Source organism: Urocampus carinirostris, chromosome 16 (genome assembly GCF_059441175.1).
Source record: "Urocampus carinirostris isolate Australia breed hairy pipefish chromosome 16, RoL_Ucar_1.0, whole genome shotgun sequence".
In the NCBI taxonomy this organism is placed as follows: domain Eukaryota; kingdom Metazoa; phylum Chordata; class Actinopteri; order Syngnathiformes; family Syngnathidae; genus Urocampus; species Urocampus carinirostris.
In genome coordinates this window covers 21,104,555-21,126,612 of record NC_142364.1, presented here as the reverse complement: position 1 = coordinate 21,126,612, position 22,058 = coordinate 21,104,555, and the positions used below count along the sequence as shown (strand labels likewise).

Here is a 22,058-nt window from a genome sequence, read left to right as displayed (position 1 = left end):
CCAATCGGTATTAACCAACACTCAAAGGGTTCATTGCTGTCACGTATTAAAAGAAATGCATACAGCTAGGAGCGGGATGGGCACCTTCAGGCTGCACTTGCCCAAGACACACCACAGGAAGCGGGGCCTTGTTGAGTTGTGCGGCATTATTGAAGCATACATCATTGACACAAAAAGTTGTTGGTGGCTTTCACTGCTCTAAAATCAAGAATTTGAAAATTAGCTATTTCTTGAAACGAAGAATGGAATTTAAAAGTTTTAATTTGAATCTCGCAACGCTGGTACTGATAATTACAGATTTTGTACTTTCGGCAAGTGTTGGATTAGGTGGTTACAAAATGTGTTTACAAGAATAAAACTGTGGATGTTACATTTGTGTACAAACCTTTTTTAGAATTTCTCTGATTAAACAATTTGGAAATTAGTTTTATGATTCAGTTTACAATCACCTGGAATAATCAATTAATTTGAGATTTCTCTATTTGAGCATCTCTCCCATCCTTAATTTATGTTATCAGCCTGTGAAAATGAGAAATTATGTCAAAAAGAATCCTGCAGGCTTCAGACCAAACAACTTCCTCTAATATTTGCTTCAATATCATTGATGCGACATTTACAAATTGGGATATTGACAAAGAGAAGTTGACGATGAAATTGAATTATCGTTATTCAACATTAGAAAGAGAAATGTCATCGAATGTATGTTTAAATTGCTACCAGTCTGTGCTGTAAAATTGTCGCTGATTTCTTTATCCTTGCTATTATCAATCCACAGAAGGACTTTGTCCGCCGCGAGGAGCTTCAACGATCAGACGTGGAGTCTTGGTTAGGCTTCATCACCTTTTTATGTGAGGTCTTTGGGACCATGAGGAGCAGTTCCGGGGAACCCTTCCGAGTCTTAGTGTGTCCCATCTACACGTGCCTGCGAGAGGTGTGTGTTGTTATTGAAACCAGTTGTTGTACATGACTCACACATAGAGCACAAAAAAGTTTGTGATGTCTTGATCTTGGCTTACGACACTCAAAACTTGTGAACTGTTACATTTTAGAACACAGGGCTAATAACTATTTTACTGCAGCAACAAAATAACTTGGTGCTTAACTCATTCAGTGCCACAACTCATAAATATGTTTTCAGAATATTTGTCCCTGAGTGCCGGGATATAAAATACGTCTTTTTTTTTGGTTTCATTTTAAAAAAACTAATACCATATTTTCACGACCATATGTGACACCGCGTTAAAAGGCGCAGTTTCAGTAGCTGGTTCTATTTATGTATTTAACACTACACAGGGCGCACCACCTGATAGGGCGCAGGTGCTCTCTGCTGATGCCACTGTTGGACTGAAATTTCAAACAAAAGAAGCTTAAAAGACATAGGAGATCTCATACAAATCGCATTTAGTTAGAAATATGAACGATCTTACTGGGGCGGCAGTAGCTCGGGAGGTAAAGCGGTCGTGGATCAGGAGGTTGCAGGTTCGATTCCCGCCTCTTCCGTGTTATATGTCGAAGTTTATATCACGTGTGTGTGTGTTTGTGTGTGTGTGCGTGCGCACGCACGTGCGCATGTGTGTGAAGCGCATTGTAAAGCGCTTTGGGAGGACTTCACTGAATGGAAAAGCGGTATATAAATTCAAACCAGTTACATTTAAAAAAAAAATCTCAAAAGTCCCACTTTAACATCAGATTTTACCCAAAAATTGGAACTAAGCATTAAGGTCTTCAGTGTAGACGGCGGCCTCATCGTGTCACCAGCTACACCTGACGCTTTACATGACACACAGGGCTCACTCCACGTTAGGGCGCGCCGCACAATTTGAAGAAAATCTAAGACTTTTATGTGCGCCTTATGGTTGTGAAAATACCAATAGTGATAAAGGGTTTGGCGCACCTCATCAGTTAATTTCAAGGCTCTGGTAATAATTTCAGTAAATGGCAGGAGTTGTTTTGATCAGATCTTTGTCTACATATCGAGGAAGCCCCCACTTCCTAGCTTTGCTTCCTGTATTCAGCGATTTGAGAGTATGTAGGCGACCCCCAAATGGCCATAGTGAAGCAGTGTTCATGCACGTCTGTAGGAATGTGATCACCATGGTGACCGAAATCATGTGATCACGTCACACGGAAACATTGGGTGCTGCAAAGTTCTTGCAAAGTTTATACATTATTCATGCATAAGTTCAGTGTTCTCGCAACCAAATTTTAATTTGCAAGCAAAGTTCCCTTTTCTTTATGTAAAAGGTTGTTTATATTTCACGAATGCAAAAAAAAAAAAAACTGACGTGAAAGTTCTGCTTGAAATGCATCCTGTTTCAAAAGGTTTTTCTTAGATGTTTTCTTGGAAACGAGTATTTTCAAGAAACTTGGCAATGTTTACTAAACAATGGTCATCGCTAGAAACATATTTTTTAGAATGAATGATAATGGTTAAGGTATTCTTTTAATTCGTCATAAGCCTATATAGCTACTTAACAGATTCTCTGGGCCTTGAAAATTAGTCAAAATGGCAAAAAATCCCTGGCACTGGCTTTGCCCACTTGAGAGATACATCTGGTATGGAGAGAGTTAACGGACAAAATGCTCAAACGGTTTGCTCGATTTATAATTCATGGCCGAAAAGTGTTGTTGATTTTCAAATCTGTTTAATCGCAACCAAGCATCCCTGTTGTTCTATTACAAAGCAAGCACTTAAGTGCATATTGCACTATGCAAATTTTGTTTCCTGTTTTCGGTCTTGACCATGTCTAGACGATAGACACCGCAGCGGCTTTTCTTCAATGGCGCAACCTGCCAGACAATTGCTTCTAGGTGGACACACGACCCAGGGTTTAGTTCTCATTGGCAGGCCACGCCGCCTTGCACATGGTTTTTTCTGTATCTATGGAAACCATGTCTCAGGTCACCTCCGCATGCAGAAGACTACCTATAATGAATTTAAAGAAGGAACAGAGGAGACGGAAAGAAGAAGAGGTGAGCGGAAGCGAGAAAAGACTGAGGTTAGGTCAGAAATTCCTCCACAGGAAGTTTACTGGCAGGGTGACAGGTCCAAACCAGCATATATGTAGGTTATTGGCGTCACATTGAAATCATTATATTTTTTATTCTAAATTTGGAAGTAACAAATACATTTATCAATCGGTGTAATAAATTTACTTAACATCCTTAGCAACTATGTTTTACATGTTAAAAAATTAAAAAAATAAGTTGTGAAACTGATTTCAAGTATACCCGTACACTGTGTATAATATTATTAATAGTCGGCAATAGGGCAAATTCCGATTTAAAGAGAGGCTGGCTAGCTTCAAGCTAGCTTTGGGTAACCGCGACCTCTGCCAGGTTGTCATGATGATTGAAATACAAGAGTCACAAATGTAGTGGGGTTTTTTTTTGGTTTCAGTTACCATCGACTGTGTGCACGTTGAGATGGTTAAGCTGCTAGTATTCATGCATTGTGTGTGGTACAAAAGGGGCAGGGCAGTCGTCTGCCTCGCGTTCTGATTAGCTGAAACAACGTTGTCAGATCTTTTAATTCATGTTGACCAAACACTCCATCACTCAAAAAAATAAACTAAAACTATGAATCCTTAAAAAAAAAAAGACAGTGTTTTGCGGTTACATTATCGCGCTACCTTGCATTTTAATATCAATTTAATTACGGCTAATCGTGCAGCCCTACTGCAAATTATAATTTTCCACTCTTTACAACTTAGTCATAAAAACGCAACTCTGCATTATAATTGAGAATTGTCTATTTAAGCAAAAATTACATAAAATATACAATGACATTGTAGTAAATGTTAATACAAACTCCACATATCTTGCACAGCTTCCATTTTGAAGTATGGATGTCTCAAAATATTTAAATATTACAGTTATGAACATATTTTAGTTGTTTGTCGTACTGTTTATCAAGACTTGAACACGTCTCAAGTTAAGTCACATTTATCAATATTATCCAGGATTATTATTGTGTTTTTCCACAGTGCTGTCATTGGTGTAAGGCTGGGGTTGGCTCCCCAAAATGCTGATAGTGCCATACTTGACCCCCAACCAAGCATGTTTGGAGCCGCAAAAAATTATAAGCTTTGTAGAAAAGGAAGGCAACACATACTCTACAAACATACTGTTTATGTCTATATTCATTGAAAAACTGGAAGACTATGTCATGTTTGTCCTACAGAAACCCTATCATATTCCATTATCAAACTTTTTGAAAGAGCGCCAAACAGTGTTGGAGCTGCTTGTTGCTGACCCTTAGTGTATGGGCATCACCACCCCCTTCCTATAAAAAGCAAACCAAATGACATTTAAAGTCAACCAAAGAAAAGTGCTGATAGCCAACCACATTAGCACCAGTTTTTACTCAAACACCTGGCCCTCATTCTCCTTTTGTGGTCAGCCCCAGGGGAAATATCTGCTTATTGGCCGCTAAGTGCTCCGCAATGACCGCCAAAATGCGTGGCAAGAGCTCATCCATTTAGTAGAGGTTCCGAAGAGTGGGTTTGTCCACTCTTTTTCATTAGCGGGGCACCTGCAGGGAGATACTACCGGGAGCATTGGACATATATTAAGTGCCACACCTTGTAATGGTTGCATGTGACGGCTGCAAAATGCGCCCGAAACGCCAAGCGGCAGTTCACACATCATACCAATCGCCTTGAACCATTGGCATTCAACTCTTGCAGTGTAAGTCGCCATCGATGATGAATCTTCAGTTTTTTGGAGGACAAGAAGTTTATCTGTTAGTTTTTACACATTTTTCCTCACAGCGTAAACAAGTGAACTGTAAAAGGAATCTTTGTCTCTTAATATTAGATCAAGTATCAGCAGGTTGCTGCAGCAAAAGCGCGGGACAGAAACAACTTCCTCTTGCGGTCGGCTTAAATACAAGCTTGAATAATTGATGCACGGCCTGTTGTTATGTAGGAAAGACTAAGGGGGAACATACAGCGTATTTGTTTAGCTTTTTTAGATTCATTTCTTATCACAGGAAACTTGTTTCTCCGGAAAAACTCTAACACTTATTGTAAGTTTGCCGACTGAAGTATCAGCGAATACGGCACACACTTCCATTCCCATGACTTCAATTTCTTTATTGATTATCCGTTATCGTCCATTTATGGGAAGTAAATAAGGAGATTACTGGTGACCATTTTTGTTGGCCAAGAGGGAGCAGGTGAATTATGATGAAGTTGCCCTGAACTTGGCTTAAACACCCATTTAAGTTTAAAGCAAGTTGCTGCTTTTCTGCCATTAACTCATTTAATGCCACAACGTAACACATAACAGAAGCATTGTGTCTAAGAATACGTTTTTCTTGTTTCAGTTTTTAAAAATATAATAAAGAGTTTGGCGCTCCTCATTAGTAAGTATCACGTCTCTGGAAATTATTTCAGTATGATAAATCACTGTTAAATGGCACGATTGGCTTTGTCAGACCTTTGTCCACATATTGAGGAAGCCTCCACTTCCTTTTTCCGGCGAATGAGTTTGTGTGTGTAGGGGTATTCAAGGTATAACAAATTGCCCCAGAAAAGCACCAAAGTGAATGTTCTGCCTGGAATACATTTTTTCACAAAACGCTGGTTTTTCTCAGAACCTTTCTTGGATTGAGTATTTGCAAGAAATTTAGCAATGTTCAACTGTTGTTTACCAAACTGGTAAAAGATAGAAAAATACTTTTTTCCAATGAAAGATGAGGTTTGAGAATTTCTTTTGGTATGTTCTATGCCTATATACAGTGTTGTTCAAAATAATAGCAGTGCAATTTGACTAACCAGAATATCCCTGTGTTTAGTATATTTTTATTGTAGGTACAGTAGATTCTCAGAAAAAAACAAGACCCATCATTCATATTACACTCGCTCAGAAGGCTGTGCAATTGGGCAAATAGATTCAAGGGGTGTGTTCAGAAAAATAGCAGTGTAGCAACAAATCTCTGAGTTCATCAATTTTGGGGAAGAAAAAAACAAATACAGGTTTGAATCCGGGGGCGCCTATTTAAAAATGATGAAGCCACCACAGGTTGAACATGCATTTGAGAAAACTGGGTCGTTCGAGACACCGCTGCAAAGAATGGCGCTTTTTGACTAAAAAGTTGATTGGAGGGAGAAGAAATGAGAAAGAAGAACAAAGAATTGTTGGCTGTTCAGATAAAATGATCTCCATTGCCTTAAAATGGGTAGAAAAAGCGGACACACGCGGAAGACAACGACAGACAAATATTAAAATGGACCACAAAATAAGCAGAATGGCAAAGGCTCAGCCAATGATCAGCTCCAGGATGATCAAACACAGTCTGCTGTTACCTGGAAGTGCTGTGACAGTTGGAAGACGTCTGTGCAAAGCAACATTTTTTCAAGAATCCCAAGTAAAGTCCCTCTGATAAAGAAAAATGACATGTGCAGAAGAGGTTACTATTCATATCAACTGGCCTAAAGAAAATGGAGGAACATTTTGCAAACTGATGAAAGTAAAATTATCCTTTATGGATTCAGGGGCCAGAGACCGTGTGTGAGACGACACCCAAACTGAGTTCAAACTTCAGTACACATTGAAGACAGTGAAGCATGGTGGTTTAGGTATCATGGTCTAGACATGTTTCTCCTGCTTTGGTGTTAGGCCCATTTATTGCTTACCATGGATTAGTTTGTGTATGTCAAGATACTTGAAGAAGTTATGTTGCCTTATGCTGAAGAGGACATGCCTTTGAAATGGGTGTTTCAACAGGACAATGACCCCAAACACCAGTAGACGAGCAAAGTCTTGGTTCCAAACCAATAACATGAATGTTATGGAGTGGCCAGCCAAAATCCCATATCTCAATCCAATCAAGAATTTGTGGGGTTTTAAAAAATGCGGTTTGTGAAGCAAAACCAAGAAATGTAAATAAATTGTGGAATGTTTTTGAGCAATCATGGAGTGAAATGACAATTGTAAGATACTACAAGTTGGTTGACTCTTTGCCACACAGATGTTAAGCAGTTATTAAAAAAGATTGCTAAATCCTACCTTTTTTTTTGTAAATACAAAATAGTTTTGAGTTTTTACAGTCAACAGCAGACACTACTACCTTTTGAACACACCCTTTTTAACTATTTTTCCAATTGCACAGCCTTTGGAGCGTACCTCTTATGAAACTTGAGTCTAGTTGGTTTTCTGAGAATACTCCACCTACTGGTAACCTGTTTGGCATGTAACAATAACAAATATACTAAAAACCTGAGATATTACTGTTACTGTTTACCTGACTGCCCATTTTGCACATCTGGTTAGCTGCTCCTCTTGCACTCTTTGCACTACTGTAAAATACTATACATAGCCATAATTATTTAGTATATTATTAGTACTTCAATACTCCAACTCAATACAACATTTTATTTATAGCTGTACATTCAAGGAAACTGTGCGGGTCAGATGTATCGACATTTCGTTCTGTATACACGTGTACTAGAATGACAATAAAGTATATCTGAATCTGAATATTCTGGTAAGTCACATTGCACTGCTAATATTTTAAACAGCACTGTAGCCACAGAACAAAAAAATCAGTAGGCCTTAACCATTGAGTCAAATTGGCAAAAATTGAATTGCCCCAGCTCTTCCCATTCTGGAGAAACGTCTGGCATTTAATGATTTATTCATGTATTCACTATTGATGACATTTTCTTTGGTGGTGTGCCATGACTTTTTTTGTGTGTGTATCTAATGAAGTGTCCATTGTGGGCTTTTAGTTTGGTGCACTTAAGTGGAGTGGATGTGATGGAAAAAGACTAATACTTGATGGCTTTTCCCAAAGCCAGAAATAGTGTTGCTATGCAACTATTGGAAGCCCATTTGAAGTCTTCCGAATTCCAACACTTCCTGACGACATTCGTGTTAGCGCTATGATGAAAAACGTGTTTGCATCTCAGAGGGAAATTGACGCGTCCCCTCTGAGCTTTCTTTGACAAAGCAATCAGTGACATGTTTCTTTGTCAAACACACCGGTTTTATCCTTCTGACGCATCAAATATGTCGGCGTTTGATCCGTGACGACGACAGATTTATGCGTATGAATATGGATGTTCTTCTTTCGTTTTTGCAGGAAATCACAGCTGCCTTACTTTTTATTTTTCATGTCATATGTAATTAGGATGCTGTGTGGTATATCTATGCGCTGGGGAGCAAACTAAACAGGAATTATAAGTGATTTCCAAGGCTTTCCCTGCTTAGTTACATAAGATTGAGCAGACCTCACCTCCCAGCTTGTCAACTTTGTTCCTTTTTTTCATATAAAACGAAACCAAAATCATTCAGATTGTTTCATAGAAGAATGGCTTATCTCTAGCTGCAGTTAAGTTAAACGTCTGTGATGAAGTCCCCCAGAGAACTCATTAGGAGATCAACCGGCCTATGTGGAATCGTCACGGTGTCCATCCACGCTCGTTAAGGTGTCGCAGAAAGGCGTAACATATGATCTGCCTTTCTTGTAATGTTTATCTCTTTTATATAGGATTTGTTATGCTTTTTTTTTTTTTTTTTTTTCAAAAATTGAACTTGTTAATTCGCAGATGTGACATGCTTTTCTCTGCTCTATTAATCATTCAATACCAGACTTTTTGTTGTTTATTTCTTTTCCCCAAATTGGGAAAGCCGATGCTAGCCAATTTTTACAGAAAATTTTGTTTTTTAGCTAGTTGCGCATAGGACATATCAAAAGAAGGCTTGAACCCCTCGTCTTTCATTAGAAGTAAAACATGTTTCTAGCGTTTACCATTTTTTAGTAAACAACATTTTAATACTTGATTTCAAGAAAAAAAGTTTTTTGTGAAAGGATGCATTTCAAGCAGAAATTGCCATTTGTTGCTTTTTTCACATTTGTGGAACCTCTTCTAAACAAATGTTTTTTCCTTGCGAACTAACATTTTATTGCAAGAATATTGAGCTTATGCATGAACGTTGCACGAACTTTTCAGTGCCCCATTTTTCCGGTGATGTGATCGCACGATGTCGGTCACCATGACAATCGCGAGAGAAGATCGGTATGCTGACATGCACAAAACGTCATCCCTCCCTGACCAGACAACCACAATGGGTTTTATCATTCTTTTTTATGAAAGGAATAAGGTCTGTTGAAGAGTTAACTGCCTTATTGCTATTTATCCATATCTCGTGATTCACTACGCCTACTCGCCATTTGGGGCCACCTACACTCACTCATTTGCCGGAAAAAGGAAGAAACATTTTGGCTTACTCTGTGTGGACAAAAACCCACTCCTGCCATCTAATGTTGATATATCATACTGAAATAATTCCCAGAGGCTTGATACTTACTGATGAGCACCACCAGAACAGCACTACGACAAAAAAGTCCATAGAATAAAGTGCTGTTGAATCTTATTTAGTAGGTCGTCTTTCTACCCATGCATCGCATCGGCCTTGGTCTCATTTGGTGCTGTGTCTGTTCTTGTCCCATGTAGTTGCTGCAGTCCAAAGACGTTAAGGAAGATGCGGTGCTGTGCTGCTCATTGGAGGTGAGACATAACACAGTTAAGTAGTCTTAGTAGTTAAAAATATTAGGTCAAAGGAACACTTAGTGATGGTGTGTTTAACTTTTATTGTGTTCAACTGTAGGTGGGAGTATTATACCGAATTAAACTGTGGAATAAAGCAGTTTTTCTCAACCAGTGTGCGGTGTACTGTTAGACCGTATTTAGTGTAGTGCAAAACATTGCTTAATCGAATACAATTTTTTACAAAAATAATTTGTAAAACAAATGTACCAATGTTAAGGTTCTGTGTAGAGGTAAGATCAGGCCTAAAAAATCCAACCCGGAATGAAAGCCATAACCAGGCCAAACCCGACCGATTAACTTGATTTGAGGGACCGTGTGCGAAGTAAACCCGAAGCTGAACTTCAGCGCCGTTTGTACTTCAGCGGCAAAGTGCGTGGTTGGATCGATTTGTCTCAAAATGATTTACACATGTATTGTTCAGATCCACAAGTATATTTGTGATTTATTCAATCTACAATCGTACAACTATATGTCCTGACTAGGGCACACGCAAAATTAAAAAGCACATATGTAAATCGCAGATATATTTGTGGCTTGTGCATAATTTACTCTGGATTTGTTCTTATAATTGTACTTGAGAATTTGGAAAGATAATTTGAATGTCCTTAGAAAGTGCTTAAATTTGGCCATGAAAAAGTTGTATGAACCCTGTCTTTCATTCTTAGATTTTTTACTTTTTTGTTAATTTCTCTACATTATGATATGAGTATTTTAACCTAACGTAAATTGTATCTCTTTTTGTTTTTACATTTTCTATTTATCATGTGTCTCAAGCGGGGTTCGTTCGGGTCCTTGAAGTCCTTTCAGGTTTGCTGCAGATTCTTGAAAAGCCTAAATTCGTTGAATTTATTATTCTAAAATTGGCATTAAAATGCCTTAAATTAAATTTTTGAAAGTTTTGTGAACACATTATTAAGATCTACATTTGTTTGGATTAAAACAACTTAGTATATATTGTCTTTTTATAATTCACCAATTTACTTTGGTGGCAACATGGCGTGACCACAATAATGGAACTATTAAAATGGTTATGTGGTCTCAGTCGGGTCTTTCAGTGCAGACGATTGTCTTAGGTCTACCGACAATACACAGCAACTTTGAACACTTTGGACCATACCCGGAATGTGTCACTTTAATGAGGAGTGGCAGTCTGACCAACGTTTTTTTGCCAGGGCTGAAACGTGTGCCAGGTAACGTGTTAGAGGCACAATGTTTTTGTGCAAGAAATATTTGTTTCAATTGTGGGGCTTTTGTTGACTTGGTGTTAAATTTAAAATTCCTAAAAATATAGAATTTAACTCACCTTAAGCTGGAGGAACCCTGCCTTGAAAATGCTTGAAATTTAATCTTGTGTTTTCAAGAATTGAAATGTGCTTTATGAAATTATATGCTCAAAAACGATTGAGAATAAATAAAACCTGCTGATCCTTGCTGGTGTACAGCTGCAGAGTGCCGGGCGCCTCTTGGAGGAGCAGCTGCCCGAAATGATGACGGAACTTCTCACCGCCGTTCGGGACAAGATGCTGTGTCCGTCCGAGTCGCCGCTTACACGCTCTCTGCTGATGGAGGTAGTCGAGCTACAAGCACATCATTGGAGCCCACTCGAGACGCTCACCACGCAGTACTACGACCGCACCATCCATAAACTCACGGTCGCCACGGCCTAGAGGCGCCCAGAACATCAATTTGGACAATGAGGTTTCATCCACAAGGGGCAGCGTAAGACGGCAGCGGCATTTGTTGGGAATAGACCCCTTTCCAGCCTGCGTCATCACCGGATCACGGGATGGGATGCGTGCGCATTGTTGATCCAAAAAAGCGGGAGTAGCAGTAAGGGTTTGAATGGAGCGAGAGGACATTGGTATGTTGAGTAGCATTCTTAGAGTCACAATTTACAAATAACAATTTTTGAGGAACACTTTTTTTCTGCAATTCCCAGAGGAATTTTGAAAAGCACCGTAGAAGCCTGTGGCTGCAAGCCATTAAAATAACTGACTTGACCGGAGACATCATTAGTAAGATGTACTTGAATGCCAGATGCCTTAGTAAGTGTAAGCATCATAAGTGTTGGCTGAATGCTCAGCGTTTGCTTCAATTGCCTGCTATAGCCTGTACGTTTGCAAATTACTACTTGAATTAGCTATTAGATCTTTAATAATAATTATAACATCAATAATATAATATGATTAACATTATAAGTAATGTATACTTTCTATAATCCATATTTAATAATAATATGACATTTTTATATTGTTAACAATCCTCATTAGTGATTATTTGTTGATATCATTATTACATATATATGAGTTAGAATTTTACATTATTCGTTTAGGGTGTCCTTAAATAATTTAAAGTATAATTTATTCTCTATCAAGTATGTGTTAAAAAATCCCAACTGAGTTCAAATAGGCTTTATAATCAGGTTCTGTTCCTATCTTACTTTTAGCAACACTGTTCTGGGACACACAACACATTAGGAAGCAGAAAAGGAGGATGGGCAGTGCAGAGTGATTTCATGCTCATCCCAGTGTTGTTTTGTTAGTGTAGAATGAAAATTGTGAAAGAAATTTAATATACAGTCCAAATGAAAACCCAAACCTCAATAATGATGAAAAAGTTTATTCGAGCGCCTCTAAGGAATACACTGACTTGCATGTGCCGCACAAGGAGCTTTACAGAGGCTGCAATGATGACTTAAGCCGGAAGATGGGGTCATCAAGTAGAATTTATTTCAAATTCCAGACAGCACCTTTAACTTATGCGTTAATTAAGCAACTTTAAATATGAACTGGTCACCTAAAACACATTTTTCGTCCATTTAACTTGCTGTCATAAAAAGGTATTTTACACGTTACTTACCCAGTTGGGACTGGAGTTGAAAAGCTCCATAAAGTGTTTTACACAATCCATGTCTGTGACTTTAATCACTAAAACAAAGTTGCTATCTCCCTGCTTGGCATGCTTGGTGCTTATCTGAGATGTTACAATCTAGGACCCAAGATACTTTCCTGTCAATTGGCTGGTATAAACTGACATGTATTCCGCAGTTCTGCCTTAACAATGCGCACGCAGCTAGACTACGTCACACTTGTTTACAAACACGGAAAGGGGTCTATGGAGAGATGTTTTTAGTGTTGGTGTTAGGGGGTGGCAGGTGGGGGCTTTGTCTTTCTTGTCGTTCGCCTCATCCTCCCTTTCCATCCTCCAGCCCTCCTGGCTGATAAAAGATAGAAAATGGAGGCAGGGAGCAGACACGGTGGTGTCTGTCTGTGCTGTCTGCCCTCCTCTCCGCAGGGACCCCCCAGGTCAGGAGGTCCTGCCGCGGGACTTCTGCACGCCTGCGGCAAACCCCCCTCCCGATGCAAGCTCCCATCCCCGCCCTAACTCTTTGTCTCCCTCCCTTAGCAGGAAGCCTTTTTGTTAGGACGAGACAGCGGGCCTGCTGGGCCAGGCTGGGCTCGGGATAAGGATCAGGCTGGCTCGAGTAGGGCGGCAGATGGCGGCTTGAGCCCTTGCGAGACACACAAAAACACACTTGCGCACACATGCACGGAAGCCCACTCCCCACTTGAAAAGGGGAAACCAGGGGGGTTCATAAGCATTAGATGAGTATTAAAAAAAACAACACATAGTGCTGTTGAACCTTTTGTTGTTGTCTACCGAGCCATGCACATGCACGTTCATGAATTGGTAACAGTTTATTTATTATAACCATTTGATTTTAATATTGTTTTTTTTTTTTCAAAAGGAGTACTAACGCCACACAGAAAGTAAAAAATTCCTAACATGACGATAAAATTGCAAATATGTGAGATGCTGTCCAAATACATTGCAATTATATGTGAAAAACGACATAAATTTGTGATAAAATGGTTATCATTGGACCCTGGGTTTGTTGTAGACGAGTAGGAAAACAAGCAAATAGAAAACTTTTAATGTCATCATTTTCTCATATAGAGACAGTCTCAATATTACATGAATTTAAAGAGGAGATGTCATGTCAGGTAAAAGGTTGTGAACACTATGATCTCCTAAAGCCTGGTTATCCTGGAAGGGGGATTACCTCATGTGCAGTCCCTTCTCAAAGTTCCTTCATTTACCTCATGTTGAGGTTTTGAGTTTTTCCTTGCCCTCATGTAGGTTTTAGATCAGGGGATTGTGTAATAATAGTCTGTAGTTTGCAATAATCAGTGGTCTGTGAAGCCCTTTGAAACTCCTTATGATTAATGGCCATACAAGTAAACATGACTTGACTTGACTGAAGAGATGGGAGCAAGTTCAAATATTTTGCGAATGAATAGGTAAGTACATTTTGCAATGAAACATAACAACACCAAGGTCTTAATAGAGTTTTTGTTTTTTTTTAAATTCCAGGACACAAAAGTGAATCTACGTACTTTCCCCTTATATTTACACCTAACATGATATGTTTCATTGCTTTAAGAAAGCAGTTGTGTCGTAAGAATACATTAAATGGAATTGAAAGAACGTAATTTGAGATGTTTTAATCTACCTACCACTACGAAGATATTTGAGATTTTTTTAATCAGATGGCATAATTATATTGTTTTATGAGAAAACGCCTAATTTCAAAAAGGAAAAACATTGTCTATTGAAGTTAACAATAAGAGAAGAAGTTACACAACAAAAGAAAAATAGGTTAAATCAATATTATGAGTACTTGTCAAGTAGGATAGGTACTTTGAATATGAAGTCCAATTGTTAAGTCATAAGAAAAAATAGGGATTTTAAAACCATAACAGAAATATGAATTGAAAGATTCGGCAAATCTACATTTTAGTTTGCAAAATTACATACATAACCTGAGTACAATAAAGTCGTAATATGACAAAAAGCTTCAATATTGCAGGAAACGTGAGGATCAAACATGTCATGACATAATATTGCCGATATGTATTATTGAATCAGTCACTCATAGATAGGAATTTCATATTACAACCAAAATGTGTAGTTGAAATAAAAAATGTAAAATTAGAACTATCTTCCTATGTTGCGCAAAATGGTGAAACACAAAAATGTCAGAATTGTTCAAAAATAGAATTTGCCTATTCTCAGTAACTGTTATAGGAATGCAGTCATGATGTTGTGAAAAACTGAGAGGGATCAGGATCCACTATTCTCTCTTTTTTTAGTGTGGCGCTAATACTCCTTGGTGTACATTCATAATCCTTGTTTTGCATATTTTCAACATGTATATATGAGATGGGGTCGGACGGCGTTATTGCACACGTTTTGAGTTGTTTGCACCTTTGTGCGACGTTTGCTTTGGACAAACATCACACGAATAGGAAACCTCCCTGCAGTCAAAGGAAGCTATTGTTGAGCCTAGAAAAAATAACACTTTTGGGGCGGAAAGAATCTAGAACGGGGAAAAAAAAAACAATAGAAATGAAGTGTAGCTGACATTTACCCGCAGCCAACCTGAATATTTGACGTGTGTGACGGATTGACACTATTTGATCGTTTTATTGTGTTTGAGGAGTAATGACGTTTATTAACCTGTGTATTTTAAAAACCACATAGCCAAGACAAAATATTTCTATACACATATATGTAAAGCTAACTTATGCTATGATTGGCCCTGTGGCAAAGAATGGGCTCCCTGTAGTATGCTTTCAGTATATTAACTGTATTTTAAGTAATCAAATGAAATGTAATTGGGGGCAAAACAACAATATTTAACACAGCGGAGTTGCATATTTTGAAGGAACAGATAATGTGCCAGTTGCCACTGTGACCACGGATGTACAAAATGATGCCAGTTGGCTGTGTTTTGAATTTGAATTTCATGGCTTCAGGAACAAGTATGTTGCGCTTGAAACCCTGAAACTCTTAAGTCAGTGCTTTTTATTTAAAGGGGAAATCAACTCTGATATTTTTATCTCAACATTGTGTTTGTTGAGCTGGAAATATCATTTGGTTTGATAACAACAGATGGATTTTGTTTTTAACAATACAATTTTGTCAACATGTTGTAAATATATTAGAACCAATTATTGGGTGGCTTCCCCTATAAATGTTTTTTTCCATTATTATACCCTAAGGGCTGGCATGCAAACAATTTGGAGTAAGCAAGATCTACATCTTTAAGTCTTCTGCTTTAAAAAAAATCAATTAAGAAAATAAGCATCAAGACTTAAAATGTACAAATGTTCCGTGTTAAAATTTTACAGGGAAAAAAAGGTATTAGTTTTGACGATAAGCAGGAAATCAATTTAAACGAACTTTAAATATTACCTGGATTAAATTAAAAATAACAGGGAAAAACACGTCGGAATTGTGTAAACCAGAGCTACCAAATACTGAGAGTCTTCCGTAGTTTTCTACGCCAGTTTATAGCAAATTACGAAATACACATATTATTCGAAAACTAATAAAATTGAATAAAAATCTAGCTATGTTCATTTTTACCCCACTAGAGTCCGTTCTCGGTTTGAATACAAAGGCTAGTTCAGTGCATTCCCAGTGCATCTTTAAACAAAGGCCATCTGAAGCTTCTATATTATAGAAGAATCAGTAAATCTTGCTGTTTTTATTTGTAATAACATTGTCCAAAAACGATTTTCAACCTAAAATTTGCACTCTTAAATGCTACTAAGATTTTGTTCCCCCTTATGCAAAAATTCTTGCATACGACTTTTAATATTTGGCAGCTCTGTTATATAGCTACATTAGCTAATTTTACGATTAAAGTAGCAGTCGTGAAGTCCAAAAGCTATCAAGATTTTTATGATACAGCAAAAAAAGGGAAAATGAAACCATTTGTTTTGTCGTAAATTTTTTTTTGGGGGAATGTGATGAATTTTATTTTTATTCTACAGAGGAGTAGGTTGTATTAAAGTCACAATGTTACAAACCGCAAAAATGCAAAACTCATGAGGTTACCAGAATAAATGTGAACTTTAGAAAGAATAAAATAAACTTGGAAGTAGATAATATGGAAACATCACAACCTATTTTATGTGTAAGTATAGAGATATAAATATCAATTATTCACAAAGTTATGCTAGCACACAGTCATAGTGCGAGGTATAACATTTCTGTGAAATTGTTACAATCTGATTTTCAGAAAATACTTTACTGTAACAGTACCACAAATATCCTAATGTTAATGTTCCAATAAAATCCGTGAAAGTACACAAATCAAGTTGTAATATTCCTTTGAATTTTCATCGTGTTTGATTGTGATTGATGTCCACCTCGAACTTCAACCCAAAATGTGGCACCAGTCGAGGTTCTTTTTAGTGCCTTACAAGCAAACTGAACAGTGACGAGTACAGGGTTCGTACGGGTGCTTGAAATCCTAGAAAATGCTTAAATTTGGATGTGTTTTCAAGGTTTGAATTCTGGGTAAAGGTTGTAAATATTTGATGGCATGTTTCTCGTCTGACTGACTTGATTGACCACGCATTGAATGATGAAAAAAAAACAAGTGTGTTTAAAAATGACGCCAACACACGTTAGTTCACACATAAGTTAAACTTTAGAAGAATTGACTTTCACTCTACAATTTGATGTAAGAGTGCTGTCAGTAAGGAAAAGACCAAGAAAACTTGATACAATATGGACCAAACAGAGAAGGCAGCAAACACTCTTTGGGTCTAAGAAACTGTTTTATTTTCCATTTCCCCATTCAGTAAATGCTAGCTGCTGGTTTAGAATTTGGCTCCGGATTGATCAAATTTTCTTGTTCTTTTTCCTACAGTCAGCACTCAGTGATCTCAAACAACAGGGCTATGGATTGATTCACGTTGGATTTATTCTTTTAATGGCGTTGAAGAAATTGGAAAATTGGCTTTGAAAGTCTTTAAAAATGCTTGAATATAGCCATGATTAGTTGGAGGAACCCTGCGAGTAGCCCAAAAGCCAAATAAATCCGGCCTTATAGCTAGATTTAGCATTTAGCTTAGCATGTGACATTCAGCAACACTAACAACAGTGTACATGCTTGTTCTTACGCATAGTGTTTTTATATGTGTTATTGTTCTTATTTGTTCTGTCTTGCATCAAGAATTAAGATCATGTGTAATGGAGCAGTTGGACGATCATGACGATCGGTGACGTGTTTTTTGTCATGTTTTGTTATTTTATCAGCTTTCTATTTAATTTCAAATCATATGTAAAATGCGGTGAAACAGAACTTGTGAAGCAAATGTAATACCTAGCTTGAGTGGTGGGATTACTGTGGTTTAGTTACCCATGCAAGTTTTGTTATGCAAAAAGCAGAAGGGGGGTGGGGACCCCTCCCTGTTTGTGCTCATTGACCCACCTACCCGGTTTGCATATTGCCATGAATATTAAAAATGAGCTCCAGTCGGTGTTTGTTTTGCTCTTTCATCCAGAGTTTGTGGAATATAAAAACAGGACAAAAAGGACGCGGTGGAAACAAAACGTTGGGTTTTTTTCTTCCCTGAAGACAAAAAAAACTGGCAGACGCTCACATTGTTTGGAGGGTCATTAGAGGCAGAAGTGCGGCAGAAAGGCGGCACGGCGGTGGGTCTTCGCCATAACAATGCCGGCCTCATTTACATGCCGGCCGTTACTGCGTCGCACGTCAGCCACGCGACACTTGTGAGCGCTAATTCTTTACGCGGCCTTGGACTTTATCGCCCCTTTATGTAAAGCCCCGGGGCATGTTTGTGCCCAGCACAAAACTTTTTCAAGGAAACCTCCACTTCAGTTTTAAAAGGAGCTTCGTCCATTTGTATAATGACTCATTTACTGTCAGTCCACTTAAAACAGAAATCTCAAACTCAAATTTTGGCCCCCAAGCAGCAAGTTTGTAGCCCTTGCCTTGATATGAAGGATTCTGGTATGAAAATATCTCAACTTTAGTGTAAATTCACCATTTTCAAGTCAAAAAGTGTGATCTACGTGAATTGTATAGATCTGAGAAGAACATGTTTTGAGCTGGGGTGAGTGACGTTAGGTTTTAATATTAAAATGTATCGTTTACCAAATTGTTCGAATTAGTTATCTGACACCATTAACCAAACACAACTTACATTCACCCAACAATGCGCGCTCGTTTCTTGATGGAAAAGATGAACAAGAGACCGGCATTTCCACAAGGGGGCAGATTTAATTTCTTAAACAATTTAGCGAAGTGAACTCCATCGCTTATGGCCGAATTAGTGTTGTCTCTGTCAAGCCTCCTCTCTCGACCTTCTGCTTCCTTCTCTCCACACACGTTTTTTTCCGCAAGCTGGTGTGCCGGCTCCTCCCATGGGCGTGCCAGGAAAGCCCCCATGTGGGCCCCACCATCTCAGAGAAGAGTGCCGCGATGTCTGTAATTAACCAAATCAACACCGAGCGTTTCCATGTCATCAGGGCCTTGTTCTCAAAACATCGCCTGCCGTCCCCCGTCAGAGTCCTGTTATCAAAATTCTCCAGCCAAAACATTCTGCATTTGCTTCTTTGCACTCAATAAATGTAACTTGTATTCAATCGTATAAAATCCCTTATAGTCAAATGTACAAAATCCTTCACCTCGTGGGGTCTCAATGATTCTAAGAAAGTAAACCAGCACATGTCAAGTTAATGTCTCACAGTGGACATGCACCTACGATGAAAATGTCAGACCCCTCCATGATTTTTAATTGGGAGAAATAGCAAAATAGCAGGGTGCTCAAACACCTTGAGCCTGAAATGGGGACGGCAGTGCAGAGCACGATAATAAACAGTTCATCTGAAAACTCACATTGTGGGAGTTGCCACTCCTAACTTGATGTCTATTTTAAAGTGCTATGAAGTTCTGTTAATGGACTTGACACTCCTGTTCCTGGTCAACACACAATATGGGGGTGGGGACAAAAAGCGCACTCAGTTTTCTTAGTTGGAGGTCACTGAGGCCACAAGGCGCGGAAGAGAGTCGAGTTAAGAAGCTTCTCCCCAGATGTTGGCCTGCAGAAACACTCTTCTCTGAGAAAAATCAATAATCGTGGGCTCCCGGCAGCTTCCAGCTCGACCTTCTGGACCTCTCGCCTTCCCAGCCACGCCGCAAGACTTGTTATTTCAGAATCATTGTCCCGGAAAAGCTACGCATGTTTTCTTAGATACACGGAAGCATTTAAGGGATGCAAATTGCTGCAGCCTGAACTCTTAGCGAGGTACCGTAAATTTCAGACGGCAGACCGCTTCTTTTTTGTTGCATTTTAAACACTGTGGTTTAAGATATGGTGCGGTTTACTGGAGGGTTCATAAGGATGCTGAAATTCTTGAAAATGCTTGAATTATAAACTGGGTTTTCAGGGATTGCAAAGCGCTTGTATTTTGAGTGAAATGCTTGAAATTGTCTTCAAGGTTTCTCAACGAGTGCTTAAAAATGAACTGACAGCGCTCTCTGGTGGCTTAGTTTTGCCATTGCCTTTCTTTTTTCATGATTAACGGCAGCTGGCATTAGTTTGTATGGAATTGTCCTCTTACGGGTTGCGCCCAAAAGGACAGGAGCAAGCTGCACCTAACCAGGGCACTATAAATTGTATATCAGTGTAACGATTTCTCATTGATCATGGACATTGAGTAAGGGCCATTCAAAAAACGGAATGCTTTTATTGTCATTATACGAGAACAGACGCTCCCTTACTTACGACCATTCGACTAACGCAAAATGGTAGATTTTTTTCGGAATGACCAAAAATATCTGAACATTAGATTTTGTATTGTGTGCCTCTTTTTCTGAGTACAGGACGACACTGTAGTGCTTCTCTCTGCCGCTATAGCTGTGTGGCACTGTGAGAGGTCACCCAGCGTCCACCCCGAAGAAGAAATCCGGCATTTACTTCCTGGTTCGAGTGTAATCATAACAATATGTACTGTATCGCTACTGCGCAAAGAACTTTGACGTTTTTATTATTTAATATCTCGTGCATCCATACAATATGGTTGGTATAAAGTGAAAAGAAATGGCGAGCCGTTAATTTTGAAACAAAAGTGGAATAAGAAAGGTTGGTGCGGCTGAGGAAACGGTCGGACCGCTTTTTTTCGGCCTATTTTTACCACGGAGGAGGACCTCTTTGACGGCATCTCCAAAAAGTAAGTTAATCTCAACTTTATTTATCTTTACAGAGAATATTATTTCATGAAATTTTGATTTTTAGTACAAAACAATACAGGTTACTTATACAAGCCTTAAACATACAAAATATCCCACTGAAGCAACTTACGAACAAATCCAAATTATGAACGATCGTCCGGAACTCGTTCGCAGGTCGGGCAGCATCTGTATAACGAAATTTAAGCTTTACCACAAGTCCATGCATAAATAGGAATAAGAAAATCTGTACAATAAAAAAATAAAATAATATAAGGTAAGACAATTTGTGCAATAAAACCAGTATTGAGCTGTAGGTTATATATAAAATGTCAAAAACTTGTAAATTATTATTCCGTGCAAATATGCTGTCACATATTTGCATCTACATCAAAATAAGATGGTGGTATATTTTAACTCCATGCAACTGAAAATATAAGCTAAATGTGTTAACCCAATACCTATATGTGGGAAGATTTGTCTAAAAAAGATTTTCACATGCATTGTTCAGACCCACATATATATTTGTGATTAACTCGAGATTTAATAATCCTATGTCCTGATAAATAAACACTCAAGATTAGAAATCACATATGTAAATCACAGATGTAGCTTTGCAAAATGCATGATGTACACCGGATTTCTTCTTTTTTAATAAAAGATATTGGCTTTTACAGTCCTTAACAATCGCTAAAATTTTGCTTTGAAAAAGTAGTACAAACCCTGTTTTTTATTTTTGTGGCACCGAGGAAAATGACGAGCTGCTCTTTTTGAGAATGTATGGCTCTAAGTACAAAACATTTGGTAGAATTTATGATGCCATTAAACATAAATTAGTCTGATTTTGCAAACATTATTCATATAATATATAAACGGAGCAAAACCCTAACAACATACTCAAGGTAACTTTTTCACCCAAAAATCGGGTCCTCAATTTATGCATCAGAATTAAACAGCAGTGGATGTTAGATATCAAAAATGCTACACTTCTCTTAACTTAAAGGCATCACTGTCATATCCCTGGAGTGTCCTTTAAATCTCGAGGGACAATGACAAGTGAGTGCAATTTGGTCCATTGCAACCACCAACAAAACGAAAGGACAAATCTGTGTTGCAATCTGGCACTATTCTCCAAAGAACAGTTGCCCTGGTGCTGTCGTCTAGAAATTTAAGGCTCACATTTTACACAACGCAGCCCTCATTAGTGTTTTCTTTCCGTGCCTGTCTTTGCAATAACCATCTTGAATAGTCACATCATCCGAAAACAGGTGGCGTAAACAACTCAGCTGAACTGGAAAACATGTCTGTGCTAAATTCCCCACGCGGTTGGAACCAGGTTGTGCCGGGCTTAAAATGTAAGAAATGGACATGAATAAATTTGTTTTTATGGCTGATCAAGCCCGCCATTTTAAATCCGTTGTGGCTCTTACAAAGAGAAAAATAGA

General features: G+C 38.4%; 1 protein-coding gene across 3 annotated transcripts in view; it reads left to right on the top strand.

Annotated features, from left to right (window-relative positions):
* The window catches only part of ctif (CBP80/20-dependent translation initiation factor), a 56,029-nt gene extending 38,132 nt beyond the window's left edge, over positions 1-17,897 (top strand). For all 3 annotated transcript variants that reach the window (XM_088355982.1, XM_088355980.1, XM_088355979.1), the window contains 3 exons: positions 776-931; positions 9,465-9,518; positions 11,003-17,897. In XM_088355982.1, the coding sequence (XP_088212108.1) occupies positions 776-931; positions 9,465-9,518; positions 11,003-11,227 (435 nt within the window). In that variant the 3' untranslated portion in view covers positions 11,228-17,897. The remainder of the gene's footprint in view (positions 1-775; positions 932-9,464; positions 9,519-11,002) is intronic.
* Positions 17,898-22,058: the final 4,161 nt, after the last annotated feature.